An 18,961-nucleotide genomic window follows, 5' to 3' on the forward strand; every position below is an offset into this window, starting at 1 on the left:
TGATGACAGTCAGCCATTGTCTGGTCAGGGAAGTCTCCGGGACGAGGTGGCGGATGAAGAGGAGGAGGAGGGAGAAGGATGATGGGGCTGAATATTTATGGGAGGAGGATGCTTCTCAGGGGGCAATAGAAACTGGTGGCATTGCAAGGTCAGGTACAGGGTTTTTGCGGGCCACAAGTGATGTAGATTTTCAAGAAAGTGCTCCTCAACCCAGCACAAGCAGTGAATTGACACCTGGAACTTTGGCCCACATGGCAGAGTATGCCTTGCGTATCCTAAAACGGGACCCCCGCATTATCAAAATGATGACCGATGACGATTACTGGTTGGCCTGCCTCCTGGATCCACGATACAAAGGCAAATTACAAAGTATCATGCCACATGAGAACCTTGACCAAATATTGGCTACCAAACAAGCAACTCTTGTAGACCATTTGGTTCAGGCATTTCCATCACACAGCGGCGCTGATGGTTCTCACATGAGCTGTAGGGGGCAACATGGCAGAGGTGTTAGAGGTGCACAAAGCCGAAGTGGCATTGGACAGAGGGGATTTCTCACCAGGTTGTGGAGCGATTTCTCAATGACCGCAGACACGACAGGTACTGCTGCATTGATTCAAAGTGACAGAAGACAGCATTTGTCCAGTATGGTTACCAACTATTTTTCCGCCATTATCGATGTTCTCCCTCACAGGTCATTCCCCTTTGATTACTGGGCATCTATACAAGACACCTGGCCCGAATTGGCAACATATGCATTACAGGAGCTCGCTTGCCCAGCTGCTAGTTTGCTCTCAGAAAGAGTGTTCAGTGCTGCTGGTTCAATACTGACCGAAAAAAGGACACGTCTGGCTCACCGAAATGTTGATGATCTAACCTTCATTAAAATGAACCAATCATGGATTTCGAATTATTTTTCACCACCTTCCCCTGCTGACACGTAGCTTGCCAGAAACAAGCCTTGTTTTTGGCCTCCTCTTACTGACTGCTCCAATTACGCCATTTGCAGGTGACGAATGTCCACCATAGGCCAATTGGATACCTCCCGAAATGGGCTGACTCCCCCCACAGGGCCGTGGTCAAAACTTGGCACAAACACCCGTGCGAGTGCCTTTTGCCTAGACATGTGTGTGTGCCCGCTCTTGGGCGACGGCACTGGCACAGAGTCCCACATAGTACAATGAAGTGTCTCTGACGGTGGTGATGCACAACCAATGTCAGACACACCGTCGTAATATGAGGGGCCCTGTGCCAGTACCGCCGCCCACGAGAGAGTGTCCCCCCCAGCTCGAACAGTGCTCTACCACTTGCAAAACTTACCTGCTCCACCACTGTGTAGTCTGTGCTTTTAAATTCTTAAATGGCACTGCCATAACAAATTTGTTGCAATGATAGATGATAGTTAAATATACAGGGGCCCTTGCTTCCTTTTTTACCCCTTAATGCTTTGCGCCAACTACCACTGTCTGCAACTCTGCAGAGGAGCCCACCCCTGTACCTCGCTATGCCACCAGTTTATTTATGACCAATTCATTGCCTGACATTTAGCCATCTTTTGTATTTTGGCCTACTAACTGTGTCAGCCACTTATAACAGTTGTCCTCTGCTGAAAAAAGCTATGCCACCTGAGTAATCCTGTTACCAATTGTGAACTGCATTTAGCCACCTTTTTTTATTTTAGGCCTCTGTCTGTCTGTCTGCGCCACACATTACATCTCTCCCCCCCTGAAAAAAGCTAGGCCGCTGGGTTAGTCCTGGTAGCAGTTTAGAACTGCATTTTGCCACCTTTTATTTTAGGCCTCTGTCTGTCTGTCTGTCCGTGCCACACATTACAACTCTTCCCCCCTGAAACAAGCTAGGCCACCTGATTAGTCCTGGTTGCAGTTTAGAACTGCATTTTGCCACCTTTTTATATTTTAGGCCTCTGTCTGTCTGTCTGCGCCACACATTACATCTCTCCCCCCCTGAAAAAAGCTAGGCCGCTGGGTTAGTCCTGGTAGCTGTTTAGAACTGCATTTTGCCACCTTTTATTTTAGGCCTCTGTCTGTCTGTCTGTCCATGCCACACATTACAACTCTTCCCCCCTGAAACAAGCTAGGCCGCCTGATTAGTCCTGGTTGCAGTTTAGAACTGCATTTTGCCACCTTTTTATATTTTAGGCCTCTGTCTGTCTGTCTGTGCCACACATTACATCTCTCCCCCCCTGAAAAAAGCTAGGCCGCTGGGTTAGTCCTGGTAGCAGTTTAGAACTGCATTTTGCCACCTTTTATTTTAGGCCTCTGTCTGTCTGTTTGTCCGTGCCACACATTACAACTCTTCCCCCCTGAAACAAGCTAGGCCGCCTGGTTAGTCCTGGTTGCAGTTTTGAACTGCATTTTGCCACCTTTTTTTATTTTAGGCCTCTGTCTGGCTGTCTGTCTGTCTGTCTGCGCCACACATTACAACTCTCCCCCTCTGAAACAAGCTAGGCTGCCTGGTTAGTCCTGCTAGCAGTTTTGAACTGCATTTTGCCACCTTTTTTTATTTTAGGCCTCTGTCTGTCTGTCTGTCCATGCCACACATTGCAACTCTCCCCTCCTGAAACAAGCTAGGCCGCCTGGTTAGTCCTGGTAGCAGTTATGAACTGCATTTTGCCATCTTTTTTTTATTTTAGGCCTCTGTCTGTCTGTCTGTCTGCGCTACACATTGCAACTTACCCCCCTGAAACAAGCTAGGCCGCCTGGTTAGTCCTGGTTGCAGTTTAGAACTGCATTTTTCCACCTTTTTTTTATTTTAGGCCTCTGTCTGTCTGTCTGTCTGTCTGCGCCACACATTACAACTCTCCCCCTCTGAAACAAGCTAGGCCACCTGGATAGTCCTGCTAGCAGTTTTGAACTGCATTATGCCACATTTTTTTTTTAGGCCTCTGTCTGTCTGTCTGCGCCACACATTACAACTGTCCTCTGCTTTACAAAGCTATGCCACCTGTGTGCTACTCAAACAAATTTTGAACAGATATTAGCCTACTTTTTTATTTTACGCCTCTGTCTGCCTGTCTGTCCGTGCAACACAATACAACTGTCCTCCACTTTACGAAGCTATGCCACCTGTGTGCTACTCAAACAAATTTTGAACAGACATTAGCCTACTTTTTTTATTTTAGGCCTCTGTCTCCCTGTCTGTCCGTGCCACACATTACAACTGTCCTCCGCTTTACAAAGCTATGCCGCCTGTGTGCTACTCAAACTAATTTTGAACAGACATTAGCCTACTATTTTTATTTTAGGCCTCTGTCTGCCTGCCTGTCCGTGCCACCCATTACAACTGTCCTCCGCTTTACAAGGCTATGCCGCCTGTGTGCTACTCAAACTAATTTTGAACAGACATTGGCCTACTTTTTTTATTTTAGGCCTCTGTCTGCCTGTCTGTCCGTGCCACACATTACAACTGTCCTCCGCTTTACAAAGCTATGCCGCCTGTGTGCTACTCAAACAAATTTTGAAAAGACATTAGCCTACTTTTTTTTATTTTAGGCCTCTGTCTGCCTGTCTGTCCGTGCCACACATTACAACTGTCCTCCGCTTTACAAAGCTATGCCGCCTGTGTGCTACTCAAACAAATTTTGAAAAGACATTAGCCTACTTTTTTTTATTTTAGGCCTCTGTCTGCCTGTCTGACCGTGCCACACGTAACAACTGTCCTTCGCTTTACAAAGCTATGCCACCTGTGTACTCCACTTACCTATTTTGAACTGCATTTTGCCTACTTACTTATTAAGGCCTAATAACTGTGTCTGCCTCCCATTACTGTTGTCCTCCACTGAACAAAGCTGAGCCTCAATTTTCATCCGGTGTCAGATATTTAACTGCATTTGGCCTACTTCTTTGGTTGGGCCTACAAATGGTGTGAGCCGCAGCTTGGTGTTCTCCACAGAATAAAGGTGATCTTAAATTTACAGGCTTTCAGCCTATATCAAATATTAAACTACATTTGGCCTACTTGTTTGGTTGGGCCTACTAGCGGTGTCTGCAGCTGCTTGGTGTTCTCCTCCACTTTACAAAGCTGAGCTTCAGGCTTTCGGCCTACATCACATATTACACTTAATTTGGGCTACTGGTTTGGTTGGGCGTACTAATGGTGTCTGCGGCTGCTTGGTGTTCTCCTCCACTTTACAAAGCTGAGCTTCAATCTTCTGGCTTTCGGGCTATATCAGAAATTACACTGCATTTGGGCTACTGGTTTGGTTGGGCGTACTAACGGTGTCTGACGCTGCTTTGTGTTACCCTCCACTGAACAAAGCTGTGTTGCCTGTTTACTCCTGTTACCAATTTTGAACTTCATTTGGCACACTTTATTACTTGGGCCTACTAACTGTGTCTGCCACTCATTACAGTTTTTCACCACTGAACAAAGCTATGCCGCCTGTTTAGTCCTGTTAGCAATATTGAAATGCATTTAGCCTACTTTATTCTTTGGGACTACATCTGTGTTTCCTCCTCATCCTGCCCATTGGCCAGCCACTGCTAGATGAGTCTGCTGGTACATTGACCCAGACCACTGCATTCCCCTTGCACTCTACAAAGCCAGAGTCTGACCCTGCTGCAAGTCAGGTTCCCCTTCCCGCATACTATACCACCTTAGACGGGGCAAAGAGGAAGGTGCAGATGAAAGTGCAGGTTCCTTCATCAGGTGGGGGGGCATACTCGTTAGCGACGTCACTGGCACAGGGCCCCTCATAGTACGCAAAAGTGTCTCTGCCGGTGGGAGGCGCCCCCGCCATCAAACACACCGCCATGCTTTGAGGGGCCCTGTGCCAGTGCCAATACGAACGAGTGGGCCCCCCCTGCTTGCTCGGGATCACAGCACTTGCAAAGTTGAAATACTTACCTCTCCCTGCTTCACCGCCGTGACGTGGTCCACGTTTCCTGGGCCCACGAAAATCTTGAGCCAGCCCTACTCCCCACAACTTTAGCTAAATGACCCCCTGTTTTCAATGCCTAACTATTATTATAAAGTAAATTAAGATTGACAAGCTTAAGAAATAAGATTTGATGTTTTTGGCATAAAAATGGGCACTGTAGGTGTTTTCCTCTCCTCCACTCACTGCCGACTTTGATTCCCCATTGACTTGCATTGGGTTTCGTGTTTCGGTCGATCCACGACTTTTTGCAATAATCGGCCGATTTTACCCGACCCGACTTTTGACAAAGTCGGGTTTCGCGATAGCTGACTCGATCCTAAAAAAGTAAAAGTCGCTCAACTCTACTCGACACCTAACATTTGTGTGTGTGTATATATATATATATATATATATATATATATATATATATATATATATATATATATATATATATATTATGATTTTCTAATTTTTTGAAAAAAATATTTTCACACACTTTTTTTCAACTTTTTTCTTTTTCCCTCTATGGGACTTTCACTTTCAGCAGCCTGATCATTGTTAAAAACCATTGCAGGAGCATTGCAATGGCTAATATCTGTCAGTGCTGCACTGAGACACAAAGCTCTTTGATTATGCTCTGTGAATGGTCTATTGGTCTAAGAGGCTCGCTTTAGCCTGGTGACCCAGCTGTCATCTTGACGACATCAGGTCACCATGGTAACAATCAGGCCCTGACAATGATGTCCCAGTTGCTCCAATGGCAGGGCAGAGCAGGAAAGAAGAATTGTCAGGTAGTTGGGTCAGAACCAGAAGGTATGGGTAGATGCATGTGGAAAGAATTGCAGTGTGCATGATTTTTTTCCGTAAGTTGGATGAGAGTCACCCATTCAAGTCTATGGGTGTGAGAAAATAATTGGATGCTTTACAGAGCCACAGTACAACATCCGATTTTTACAGATATATTGCAATTCTGTAGCATTGGAAACTTAGTGATCTTGTAAATGACTAATTGGGCTGAGTAAAAGAAAAGCGGATTGCATACAGATGACAAGTGAGAAAAAAAATCATTCCACTCTTCTGGATACAACTCTGAACAATTTTTAATACCTTGGGGGTATATAGTAAACAGGGAGCAACCCCACCCAGGACGGACAGGAGGGAGAAAGACAAACTTACTAGGATCTTTCCCCGAAGCTTCTGGACTATTCATTGCCACAAGTCCTGAACTAAAATAGGACTACTGAATAGTAACCCTGCCGACAATAGAAGTGTAAACCAGAATGCACGGGCACAGTTGTCACCCATTATATGACCAATTAGAAACGGTACAGTAAATACATGATCGTAGAGGCATTACACACGTAATTATACAAAAAGTAAAGGTAAAAAGCTTTAGATTAATAATATAATTACACAGGCACATAGATGAAATCTATGAAGAAATTATGCTGAAACATATTCCAAATTTACCTTTATGAGGCCTTGGTGATAAGTGATGCTGAGAAGAAAACAGAATGCTGCTAGCGATATCAGATAACCTTTATATTTTAGTAGCATGTTCATGATCTCTGCCTGGGACAAAACAAAAACATGTTTTTAGTTCAGTTATAAAGCAATGGGGAAATACGATATTCAAAATATTAAATAATTGAAATGTTCCTAATGTTTAAGGCTACATTCAAGAAAAAACTGTTGCGTGTACATGAGGAATTAAACTGTTTCTGGCCACTAAATGAGTTGGATCTTGCATTTTTCTAATGTTTTCTCCTCTGCAGGCTGTAATTTTCAGTTGCGACTAAGCTAGTGGATGGAGACCTGTGGATAAAATACCTCCCATACAATGTACACAGAGATATAAGGGATTCCTTCTCCAGTATCTCTTCTCTGCCTTCAGAAGCAGCAGCATGGAGGAACATAAAAGAGCAGGTCTGAGCAGTGTAGCTTTGAATCCAGCACTAAGGAGAGATAATCATTTACTAACACTAGCAGCACCATCTAAGTGGTTTCATCTCTCACTTTCTCTTAGCTGCTCCTTGTTCTACTTTTCTCTTCTTTTAGTAGTACTCAATAGGCATTTAAAATATCACACTAGTGATGAGGGAGCACTATAATGCGTTGGTACTCATTAGTCGAGGTGAGCAAATCTTAATGCTCGGGTGCTCGACCTGAGTAACGAGTTGAATGGAAGTCAATGGAAAACTTGTGCATTTTTCAGGAGGCCCCTCTCCCGCAGGTCTGGAGGGGGTCTACAAATTGTTGAACATGATGGAAACAGTTCTGAAATGACATGGGAACATCACAGAGAAAACTCATGGAAGCATCTCTGAATCCCAGGTCGGCGCTGAGAACAATGTTGTCAGAGTATTACACCATTTTACCGACTGACAAAAATACCATACAAAATCGCAATTAAAATGGATTTTACTGGAAAAAATATTCTTTCCAGGATAATGACTCGTATGTAAGGCAAAATAAAAAAGAGAAAAAAAATATTCCTTCAGACCTTGGGCTATGTTCACATGCAGTGTTCTTGCTGTGCTATGCACGATTGCATTGCTTTCAATGGTGAAAAAAACTGTCAACAGGAAATGTAATGTTATCATTGTAATACATTATCTCGCCATGTGGTGTGTGAGACATGATCAGAGACATTGAAAGTCACTTTTTTTTCCAGGGCCAACAGCTGGGCATCACTAGTTGTAGAGGGCCATCAGGTGGCCCTTTTTATTGTTAGAGGGCCAGCAAGTGTCTTGTGGACAGATGAGTCTAAGATAGAGTTTTTTGGTAAAGCACATACTTCTATTGTTGTGGAATCAGGCCTTCAAATGAAAGAACACAGTAGTTACCATCAAATATAGTGGAGCTTCAAAGATATTTTGGGCTTGTTTCTATTCCTCTGGCCCTAGGTGCCTTGAAGATTTCCAAAGGATTTTGGGTCGTAATGAAATGCCAGCATTTGGGTCGCAATGTGAGAAAGCTGGGTTAGCATCATAGTATGTCATGGGTCTTTCAGCAGCACAATTACCCCAAACATACTCCAAGAGCCACTCAGAAATAGATGGAAACAAAGCACTGGAGAGTTCATAAGTGGTAGTTTCAGCTCCAGTACCATAAAGTCTCACCACTACCTCTTACATACAGATGCTGCAGAGAAACTGTGAATGGATACATTAAATCATTTAATTCTGCCTGCTTTGATGAATTTCTGAGTACAAAACACTGTAAAAAACATGAATTGATCAATGAGTGTATGGAAAATGCAACTGCAAGGCTTAGAATTTACAAGACAATAATTCCTGACTAGATGCCTGTCATAAGGTATTCCTACTGCCACCCTTCACCGTAGACAAATTGCAGATAAGAGTGGTATTATTGTAGAATATAGAAAGGATATGAAACGGCCCTGCAAAGATTTTTCTTGTATGTGGCAGCCACAAAGTCTTGAGTAAGCCAAATAAAGCTGCTTTGATGAATGTCTGGGTACAGATTACTGTTCAAAACATAAATCGGTCACTGAGTGCATGGAGAAAAACAGCAGCAAGGCTTACAATTTATAAGGCAATAATCCTTGACTAGATGCCAGTCATATGCTATACATACTGCCACACCTCACCATACACGAATTGTAGATAAGATAGGTATTATTATGACAGAATAGAATTCATTTGAATTAGCCCTGAAAAAAGTGATTAGTTTAATGTAGCAGCATCAAGAACTGTTATTTCATCAACCCTGCTGGGAAATATAGTGGAGAGCTTCTCATCTACTCAGCCTGATATACAGGATGCCAGTATCTTCTGTAGTTACTGTACAAACACTCCTGTCCCGGCTGGGAAATCCTGTATACAGGGTGAGAACTCCCTATGTGCTGACCAACTGACAGCTCACGACAAGGCACTGGATCATATAGTAATAGAAACCATCAGCTCTTTTGGTTTAAACATGTTTTTGCTCACGTAGAAGGTGGATCCACAGAAACACATTTTTTCCCATTACTGAGGAATGGGTGTCCTACACTGGTAAAGAGTATGTACTATGAGTAAGGGATGCCAAAAATTAGAAGGAGACACTCCAATACCACTTTGAAGAGATGTTGTGGAGGGCCTCAGAATTTTTAATTTTATTTTTAAGGAGTAGGTATTCTAGACTGGTCATGCCCATGCATTAAGTGCATGGGCTCAGAAACATTTATGCCTGGAGGGTATATGTATATGCATATATTAAAGAATGTTCGAGGAAGGCCTCTAAGAATTATAAACACTAAAACATTTATACCGAGGGTAGCGCGATCACCCTGCTGATATGGTAGTGGAGGAGAAGAAGGAGGATGAGACAAAAAAGACAAAATCCTGAAATGTATACCCATCTTTGGGTGTCAAGGGTTGCATGCAAAAAAGACCAGAAAAAAACCCCCACTGCATTTGAGTTTATATTCCTTCATCCGGTGGTGTACAGAAGTCTGGCCCAATCCACCCTTGCTGATTTTGATAAGAGTCAGCCTGTCAGCATTTTCAGTTGACAGGTGGATGCGCCTATTAGTTATAATACCCCTGGCAACACTAAAAATCTGCTCTGAAAAAATGATAGTGGCAGGGCAGGCAGGACCTCCAAGGTGTAGAGAGACAGTTCATGCCACGTGCCCAGCTTGGATACCCAAGAGTTGTAAGGTGCTGAGGAACCATGGCGGACGCTGGTACAGTCGGCAAGGTACTCCTTCAGCATCTTTCAAAACTTTTCTCTCCTTGTCAGATTACCCCATGCATCAGGGCCTGGGCACTGGCAGGGTCTGAGAAAAATGTTTCAGACCTTTGAGAGTGTTCCCCTGCTTCTGATGCATCAATTGTGTGTCTTTTTGTCTCCACTCCTTGGTTGTCCAAGAAACTGTCCCCACAAAGAGAGCTATTGTCCATGTTCACCTCCTCCCTCTTCTCCTAGCCTTCAGGCCATCCATGCTAAACAGACAGGATGAAATTGGTATAGGTACTGCCATCTGTAGCTTAAGCAACTAGCTCCTGTTCCTTCTCCTCCTCATTATCAACCAATCCCCGCTGAGATGAGATGAGATGAGATGAGGCTGGGATTTGTAGCATATCCCAGTATTAGGGTTGAGCGAAACGGGTCGTTCATTTTCAAAAGTCGCCGACTTTTGGCAAAGTTGGGTTTCATGAAACCCGATCCGACCCCTGTGCGGGGTCGGCCATGCGGTACGCGACTTTCGCGCCAAAGTCGCGTTTCAATGACGCGAAAAGCGCCATTTCTCAGCCAATGAAGGTAAACGCAGAGTGTGGGCAGCGTGATGACATAGGTCCTGGTCCCCACCATCTTAGAGAAGGGCATTGCAGTGATTGGCTTGCTGTCTGCGGCGTCACAGGGGCTATAAAGGGGCGTTCCCGCCGACCGCCATGTTACTGCTGCTGATCTGAGCTTAGGGAGAGGTTGCTGCCGCTTCGTCAGAAGCAGGGATAGCGTTAGGCAGGGTCCATTAACCACCAAACCGCTTGTGCTGTAGCGATTTCCACTGCCCAACACCACCTTCGGTGTGCAGGGACAGTGGAAGCTACATTTTTTTTTTTCCCCCCTCAGCGCTGTAGCTCATTGGGCTGCCCTAGAAGGCTCCCTGATAGCTGCATTGCTGTGTGTACGCCGCTGTGCAAACCAACTGCTTTTTTCAAAGCACAAATCCTCTTGTTCCTTCCTTTCTGCACAGCAATCTTGTTTGTTTGTCCACACGTTTTATTTAATTTGTGCATCAGTCCACTCCTTATTGCTGCCTGCCATACCTGGCTGAGATTACTGCAGGGAGATAGTAATTGAAGGACACTCCCTGTTTTTTTTTTTTTTTTTGTGGGAGATTAAGATTGACATTTCTGCTAGAGTGCCATCCCTGTCTGTGTCATCTCTCACTCAGTGGGCCATAGAAAGCCTATTTATTTTTTTGCTTGATTTGGGTTATAAAATCTACCTGAAAAAATCACTACATCAATCAGTGGGAGAAAAATATTGGCCTCAGGGCTTGTGTGCCACTCTTGACTCCTGTGTGTGCCATCTCTCAGTCAGTGGGCCATAGAAAGCCTATTTATTTTTTTGCTTGATTTTGGTTCTAAAATCTACCTGAAAAAATCAATAAATCAATCAGTGGGAGATTAATATTGGCCTTTGGGCTTGTGTGCCAGTCCTAAGCGTGCCATCTCTCTCTCTCAGATAGTGGGCCATAGAAAGCCTATTTTTTTTTTTTTATTGGGTTTATAAATTTTCCCTGGAACCAAAAAAAAAAAGTGGGAGATTAATATTGGCCTCTGGGCTTGTGTGCCAGTCCTGAGCGTGCCATCTCTCTCACAAATAGTGGGCCATAGAAAGCCTATTTATTTTTTTGCTTGATTTGGGTTCTAAAATGTACCTGAAAAAATCACTACATCAATCAGTGGGAGAAAAATATTGGCCTCAGGGCTTGTGTGCCACTCCTGACTCCTGTGTGCATCATCACTCACTCAGTGGGCCATAGAAAGCCCTTTTTTTTTTTTTTGCTTTATTTGGGTTCTAAATTCTACCTGAAAAAATCAATAAATCAATCAGTGGGAGATTAATATTGGCCTTTGGGCTTGTGTGCCAGTCCTAAGCGTGCCATCTCTCTCTCTCAGATAGTGGGCCATAGAAAGCCTATTTATTTTTTTATTTTTTTATTGGGTTTATAAATTTTCCCTGGAAAAAAAAAAAAAAAGTGGGAGATTAATATTGGCCTCTGGGCTTGTGTGCCAGTCCTGAGCGTGCCATCTCTCTCACAAATAGTGGGCCATAGAAAGCCTATTTATTTATTTTTTTTTGGTTTTATAAATTCTCCCTTAAAAAAAAAAAGGGAGATTAATATTGGCCTTTGGGCTTGTGTGCCAGTCATAAGCGTGCCATCTCTCTCTGTCTCTCACATAGTGGGCCATAGAAAGCCTATTTATTATTTTTTTTATTGGGTTTATAAATTTTCCCTGGATCAAAAAAAAAAAAGTGGGAGATAAATATTGGCCTCTGGGCTTGTGTGCCACTCCTGACTCCTGTGTGCGTCATCTCTCACTCAGTGGGCCATAGAAAGCCTTTTTTTGTTTTATTTGTTTTCTAAATTCTCCCTGAAAAAATCATTTTATTTTATTTGGTTTCTAAATTCTTCCTGAAAAAATCATTTTATTCTATTATTTTTTTTTCCTAAAGTCTCCCTGAAAAAAAAAAAAAACAAAAAAAAATCAGTGGGAGATTAATATTGCCCTTTCTGCTTGTGTGCCAGTCTTGACTCCTGGGTGTGCCATCTCTCTCTCTCTCTCCAATTGTGGGCCATAGAAAGCCTATTATTTTTTTAGCTTGATTTGGGTTCCAAAATGTACCTGAAAAAATCACTACATCAATCAGTGGGAGATAAATATTGGCCTCTGGGCTTGTGTGCCACTCCTGACTCCTGTGTGCGTCATCTCTCACTCAGTGGGCCATAGAAAGCCTTTTTTTGTTTTATTTGTTTTCTAAATTCTCCCTGAAAAAATCATTTTATTTTATTTGGTTTCTAAATTCTTCCTGATAAAATCATTTTATTCTATTATTTTTTTTTCCTAAAGTCTCCCTGAAAAACAAAAAAACAAAAACAAATCAGTGGGAGATTAATATTGCCCTTTCTGCTTGTGTGCCAGTCTTGACTCCTGGGTGTGCCATCTCTCTCTCTCTCTCCAATTGTGGGCCATAGAAAGCCTATTATTTTTTTTAGCTTGATTTGGGTTCCAAAATCTACCTGAAAAAATCACTACATCAATCAGTGGGAGATAAATATTGGCCTCTGGGCTTGTGTGCCACTCCTGACTCCTGTGTGCGTCATCTCTCACTCAGTGGGCCATAGAAAGCCTTTTTTTGTTTTATTTGTTTTCTAAATTCTCCCTGAAAAAATCATTTTATTTTATTTGGTTTCTAAATTCTTCCTGAAAAAATCATTTTATTCTATTATTTTTTTTTCCTAAAGTATCCCTGAAAAAAAAAAAAAATCAAATCAGTGGGAGATTAATATTTACATTTGTGCTTCAGTGACAGTCCTGCGTGTGTGGCATCTCTCTCATTTGTTGCCACCAACAACAGAGTGTGTAACATTGTGCCTGATTTTCGTTGTGGTCTCACTCACCTGTAAAGGGGTAGCTAAATCATACTGAAGTTATAGCTCACCGTGTAATTTGTGTGACAGCAACAAATACCGTTAGTTTGTTTACGTTTTTAAAACAATGAGGAAGTATGGTGGAAGAGGTCGTGGCCGGGGGCGTTCCTTGTCAGCTGGTAATGAGGGTAGTGGTAGTGGTGGAGCATCAGCTGGTCGTGGGAAAAAAAATATTGCACCTAAGTCTGGAGCTGTGGAGCCATGTTCGTCGTCAGGCTACACAAGGCCTCGAACGCTCCCTTTTCTGGGAGTAGGAAAACCGCTTTTAAAGCCGGAGCAGCAAGAGCAAGTTTTGGCTTATCTTGCTGACTCAGCCTCTAGCTCTTTTGCCTCCTCTCGTGAAACTGGTAAATGTCAAAGCAGCGCGTCGTTAGTGGATGTTCACGGTCAGGGACAAGTCGCTTCCTTGTCCTCTTCAGCAAAAACAACAACAGAGAAGAATGCAGCAGGCGACACAACGGGTTACTCCATGGAGCTCTTTACACATACCGTCCCTGGCTTAGAAAGTGAAGCAGTTAACAGTCCATGCCCATTACAAGTTGAATCTGACATGGAGTGCACTGATGCACAGCCACAGCCAGACTACTATGCTGGTCCTTTGACTCAGACCACAACATTGCCCTCGCAGGGTAATGATCAAGAATCAGACCCTGATGAGACTATGTTGCCCCATCACGAACGCTATACCACCGACCGACACGGTGACACAGACGAAGTTGCACACGAGCTACAAGAAGAGGTAATAGATGACCCAGTTCTTGACCCCGATTGGCAGCCATTGGGGGAACAGGGTGCAGGCGGCAGCAGTTCTGAAGCGGAGGAGGAGGGGCCGCAGCAGGCATCAACATCGCAACAGGTTCCATCTGCCGGGCCCGTATCTTGCCCAAAACGCGTGGCAAAGCCAAAACCTGTTGGAGGACAGCGTGGCCATCCGGTTAAAGCTCAGTCTGCAATGCCTGAAAAGGTATCCGATGCTAGAAAGAGTGCAGTCTGGCATTTTTTTAAACAACATCCAATTGATCAGCGCAAAGTCATCTGTCAAAAATGTTCAACTACCTTAAGCAGAGGACAGAATCTGAAAAGTCTCAATACAAGTTGCATGCATAGACATTTAACCACCATGCATTTGCAAGCCTGGACTAACTACCAAACGTCCCTTAAGGTTGTAGCACCCTCGGCCAATTAAGCTAGTCAGCAACGCAACATCCCTTCCGGCAGTGTAGGGCCACCATTTTCCGCACCACCTGCAGTATCTGTGCAGGTTTCTTTGCCAGGCCAAAGCAGTCAGGGTCAGGGAATCACCAGTTTCGTGGTATGAAACACTGCATCTAGGGCATCGGCGGCAACAATACCATCTCCCACCGTCTCTCAGTCTGCCATGTCCACCGGCACCCCCGCTAGTTCCACGATCTCCAGCTCTCCAGTCCAGCTCACCCTACATGAGACTATGGTTAGAAAAAGGAAGTACTTAGCCTCGCAACCGCGTACACAGGGTTTGAACGCACACATAGCTAGACTAATCTCGTTAGAGATGATGCCCTACCGGTTAGTTGAAAGCGAAGCTTTCAAAGCCCTGATGGACTACGCTGTACCACGCTACGAGCTACCCAGTCGACACTTTTTTTCCAGAAAAGCCATCCCAGCCCTCCACCAGCATGTTAAAGAGCGCATCGTCCATGCACTCAGGCAATCTGTGAGCACAAAGGTGCACCTGACAACAGATGCATGGACCAGTAGGCATGGCCAGGGACGTTACGTGTCCATCACGGCACACTGGGTAAATGTGGTGGATGCAGGGTCCACAGGGGACAGCAAGTTTGGGACAGTTCTGCCTAGCCCACGGTCTAGGAAACAATTGGCTGTAGCTGTTCGCACCCCCTCCTCCTCCTCTTCGTCCTCCTGCAGAAGCGAGAGCTCGTCCACAGACCGCAGTCGCACAACCACTCCATCCGCAGCTGCCACTGTTGCACACCAGGTCTCCCATTATGGGGCAGCTACTGGCAAACGTCAGCAGGCTGTATTGGCTATGAAGTGTTTGGGCGACAACAGACACACCGCGGAAGTTCTGTCTGAGTTCTTGCAGAAAGAAACGCAGTCGTGGCTGGGCACTGTAGATCTTGAGGCAGGCAAGGTAGTGAGTGATAACGGAAGGAATTTCATGGCTGCCATCTCCCTTTCCCAACTGAAACACATTCCTTGCCTGGCTCACACCTTAAACCTGGTGGTGCAGTGCTTCCTGAAAAGTTATCCGGGGTTATCCGACCTGCTCCTCAAAGTGCGTCGACTTTGCTCACATATCCGCCATTCGCCCGTACACTCCAGCCGTATGCAGACCTATCAGCGTTCTTTGAACCTTCCCCAGCATCGCCTAATCATAGACGTTGCAACAAGGTGGAACTCAACACTGCACATGCTTCAGAGACTGTGCGAACAGAGGCGGGCTGTTATGTTTTTGTGGGAGGATACACATACACGGGCAGGCAGTAGGATGGCAGACATGGAGTTGTCAGGTGTGCAGTGGTCGAAGATTCAAGACATGTGTCAAGTCCTTCAGTGTTTTGAGGAATGCACACGGCTGGTTAGTGCAGACAATGCCATAATAAGCATGAGCATCCCCCTAATGCGTCTGCTGATGCAAAGTTTGACGCACATAAAGGATCAGGCGTCTGCAGCTGAGGAAGAGGAAAGCCTTGATGACAGTCAGCCATTGTCTGGCCAGGGCAGTGCACAGGACGAGTTAGCGGGCGAAGAGGAGGAGGAGGACGAGGAGGATGATGGGGATGATTATATTTTTAATGAGGAAGCTTTTCCGGGGCCACTGGAAATTGGTGGCGCGGCAAGGCCGGGTTCTGGTTTTTGGAGGGACACAAGTGACGTGGATTTGCCTGAAACTGCCCCTCAACCAAGCACAACCGCAGATTTGAGAACTGGAACTTTGGCCCACATGGCGGATTATGCCTTACGTATCCTCAAAAGGGACACACGCATAACTAAAATGATGAATGATGACGATTACTGGTTGGCCTGCCTCCTTGATCCTCGCTATAAAGGCAAATTGCAAAATATAATGCCACATGAGAACTTGGAACTAATATTAGCAACCAAACAATCAACTCTTGTTGACCGTTTGCTTCTGGCATTCCCTGCACACAGCGCCCGTGATCGTTCTCACACGAGCTGCAGGGGCCAGCAGACCAGAGGAGTTAGAGGGGCAGAAATCAGAAGTGGCGTTGGCCAGAGGGGTTTTCTGACCAGGTTGTGGAGTGATTTTGCTATGACCGCAGACAGGACAGATACTGCAGCATCAATTCAAAGTGACAGGAGACAACATTTGTCCAGTATGGTTACAAACTATTTTTCATCCCTTATCGATGTTCTCCCTCAACCGTCATTCCCATTTGATTACTGGTCATCAAAATTAGACACCTGGCCAGAATTGGCAGAATATGCATTGCAGGAGCTTGCTTGCCCGGCAGCTAGTGTCCTATCTGAAAGAGTATTCAGTGCTGCAGGTTCAATACTAACAGAAAAAAGGACTCGTCTGGCTACCCAAAATGTAGATGATCTAACCTTCATTAAAATGAACCACAACTGGATTTCGAAATCTTTTGCCCCACCTTGCCCGGCTGACACCTAGCTTTCCTATGAAAAGGTCTTGCCTGTGGACTATTCTGAATGACTTTTCCAATCTCGTAATTTTCTGCACCTGATTGTCCAGCATACGACATGTTTACACCTCACTAAATGGCCAAACTCCCCACACGGGGCCGTGGTATCGACACTTGGCGACAGCACCCGTGAGAGTGCAGTTTGTCTGAAGAGGTGGGTGTGCCCGCTTTTGGTCGACGGCACTGCCACTGGGTCCCTCCTAGTACAATAAAGTGTCTCTGGCGGTGGTGGTGCGCACCCAACGTCAGACACACCGTTGTAATATGAGGGGCCCTGGGCCTGTACCGCCGGCCACAAGACAGTTCCCCCCCGAGCTCAAACAGTGCTCTACCACTTGCAAAATTATCTCACAGCTCCACCAATGTTTAGTCTATGCGCTGACATCCTTCAATGCCTGCCACTGACAATACCATTGTATTGACATTTTTGTTATGTTAGGCCTTCGATGCCTGTCTGTGGTCACTCCTTCCACTAGGCCTCCACTGACCACACCACTGCTGCCCGTGTACCCCTGTAACCAATTTAAAATTGCCTACAGCCATGTGTTATTATTTTAGGCCTTCGATGCCTGTCTGCGGTCACTCCTTCCACTAGGCCTCCACTGACCACACCACTGCTGCCCGTGTACCCCTGGAACCAATTTAAAATTGCCTACAGCCATGTGTTATTATTTTAGGCCTTCGATGCCTGTCTGCGGTCCGTTCTTTCTACTACTACTACACTGACCAGGCCACTGCTGCCCGTGTTCCCCTGGAACCAATTTAAAATTGCCTACAGCCATGTGTTATTATTTTAGGCCTTCGATGCCTGTCTGCGGTCACTCCTTCCACTAGGCCTCCACTGACCACACCACTGCTGCCCGTGTACCCCTGGAACCAATTTAAAATTGCCTACAGCCAGCCCAATTTTTTTATTTTAGGCCTTCGATGCCTGTCTGCGGTCCGTTCTTTCTACTACTACTACACTGACCAGGCCACTGCTGCCCGTGTTCCCCTGGAACCAATTTAAAATTGCCTACAGCCATGTGTTATTATTTTAGGCCTTCGATGCCTGTCTGCGGTCACTCCTTCCACTAGGCCTCCACTGACCACACCACTGCTGCCCGTGTACCCCTGGAACCAATTTAAAATTGCCTACAGCCAGCCCAATTTTTTTATTTTAGGCCTTCGATGCCTGTCTGCGGTCCGTTCTTTCTACTACTACTACACTGACCAGGCCACTGCTGCCCGTGTTCCCCTGGAACCAATTTAAAATTGCCTACAGCCATGTGTTATTATTTTAGGCCTTCGATGCCTGTCTGCGGTCACTCCTTCCACTAGGCCTCCACTGACCACACCACTGCTGCCCGTGTACCCCTGGAACCAATTTAAAATTGCCTACAGCCATGTGTTATTATTTTAGGCCTTCGATGCCTGTCTGCGGTCACTCCTTCCACTAGGCCTCCACTGACCACACCACTGCTGCCCGTGTACCCCTGGAACCAATTTAAAATTGCCTACAGCCATGTGTTATTATTTTAGGCCTTCGATGCCTGTCTGCGGTCACTCCTTCCACTAGGCCTCCACTGACCACACCACTGCTGCCCGTGTACCCCTGGAACCAATTTAAAATTGCCTACAGCCATGTGTTATTATTTTAGGCCTTCGATGCCTGTCTGCGGTCACTCCTTCCACTAGGCCTCCACTGACCACACCACTGCTGCCCGTGTACCCCTGGAACCAATTTAAAATTGCCTACAGCCATGTGTTATTATTTTAGGCCTTCGTTGCCTGTCTGCGGTCACTCCTTCCACTAGGCCTCCACTGACCACACCACTGCTGCCCGTGTACCCCTGGAACCAATTTAAAATTGCCTACAGCCAGCCCAATTTTTTTATTTTAGGCCTTCGATGCCTGTCTGCGGTCCGTTCTTTCTACTACTACTACACTGACCAGGCCACTGCTGCCCGTGTTCCCCTGGAACCAATTTAAAATTGCCTACAGCCATGTGTTATTATTTTAGGCCTTCGATGCCTGTCTGCGGTCACTCCTTCCACTAGGCCTCCACTGACCACACCACTGCTGCCCGTGTACCCCTGGAACCAATTTAAAATTGCCTACAGCCAGCTCAATTTTTTTATTTTAGGCCTTCGATGCCTGTCTGCGGTCCGTTCTTTCTACTACTACTACACTGACCAGGCCACTGCTGCCCGTGTTCCCCTGGAACCAATTTAAAATTGCCTACAGCCATGTGTTATTATT

At 45.4% G+C, this 18,961-nt stretch overlaps 1 protein-coding gene across 7 annotated transcripts in view; it reads right to left on the bottom strand.

Moving 5' to 3' along the window:
• The window catches only part of LOC138651946 (NXPE family member 2-like), a 442,657-nt gene that overhangs the window by 319,728 nt on the left and 103,968 nt on the right, over window positions 1–18,961 (bottom strand). For 6 of the 7 annotated variants that reach the window (XM_069742585.1, XM_069742586.1, XM_069742589.1 and 3 more), the window contains one exon: window positions 6,350–6,451. In XM_069742585.1, the coding sequence (XP_069598686.1) occupies window positions 6,350–6,451 (102 nt within the window). The remainder of the gene's footprint in view (window positions 1–6,349; window positions 6,452–18,961) is intronic. The other variant, XM_069742588.1, reaches the window with a different exon arrangement.

Source organism: Ranitomeya imitator, chromosome 10 (genome assembly GCF_032444005.1).
Source record: "Ranitomeya imitator isolate aRanImi1 chromosome 10, aRanImi1.pri, whole genome shotgun sequence".
In the NCBI taxonomy this organism is placed as follows: Eukaryota; Metazoa; Chordata; class Amphibia; order Anura; family Dendrobatidae; genus Ranitomeya; species Ranitomeya imitator.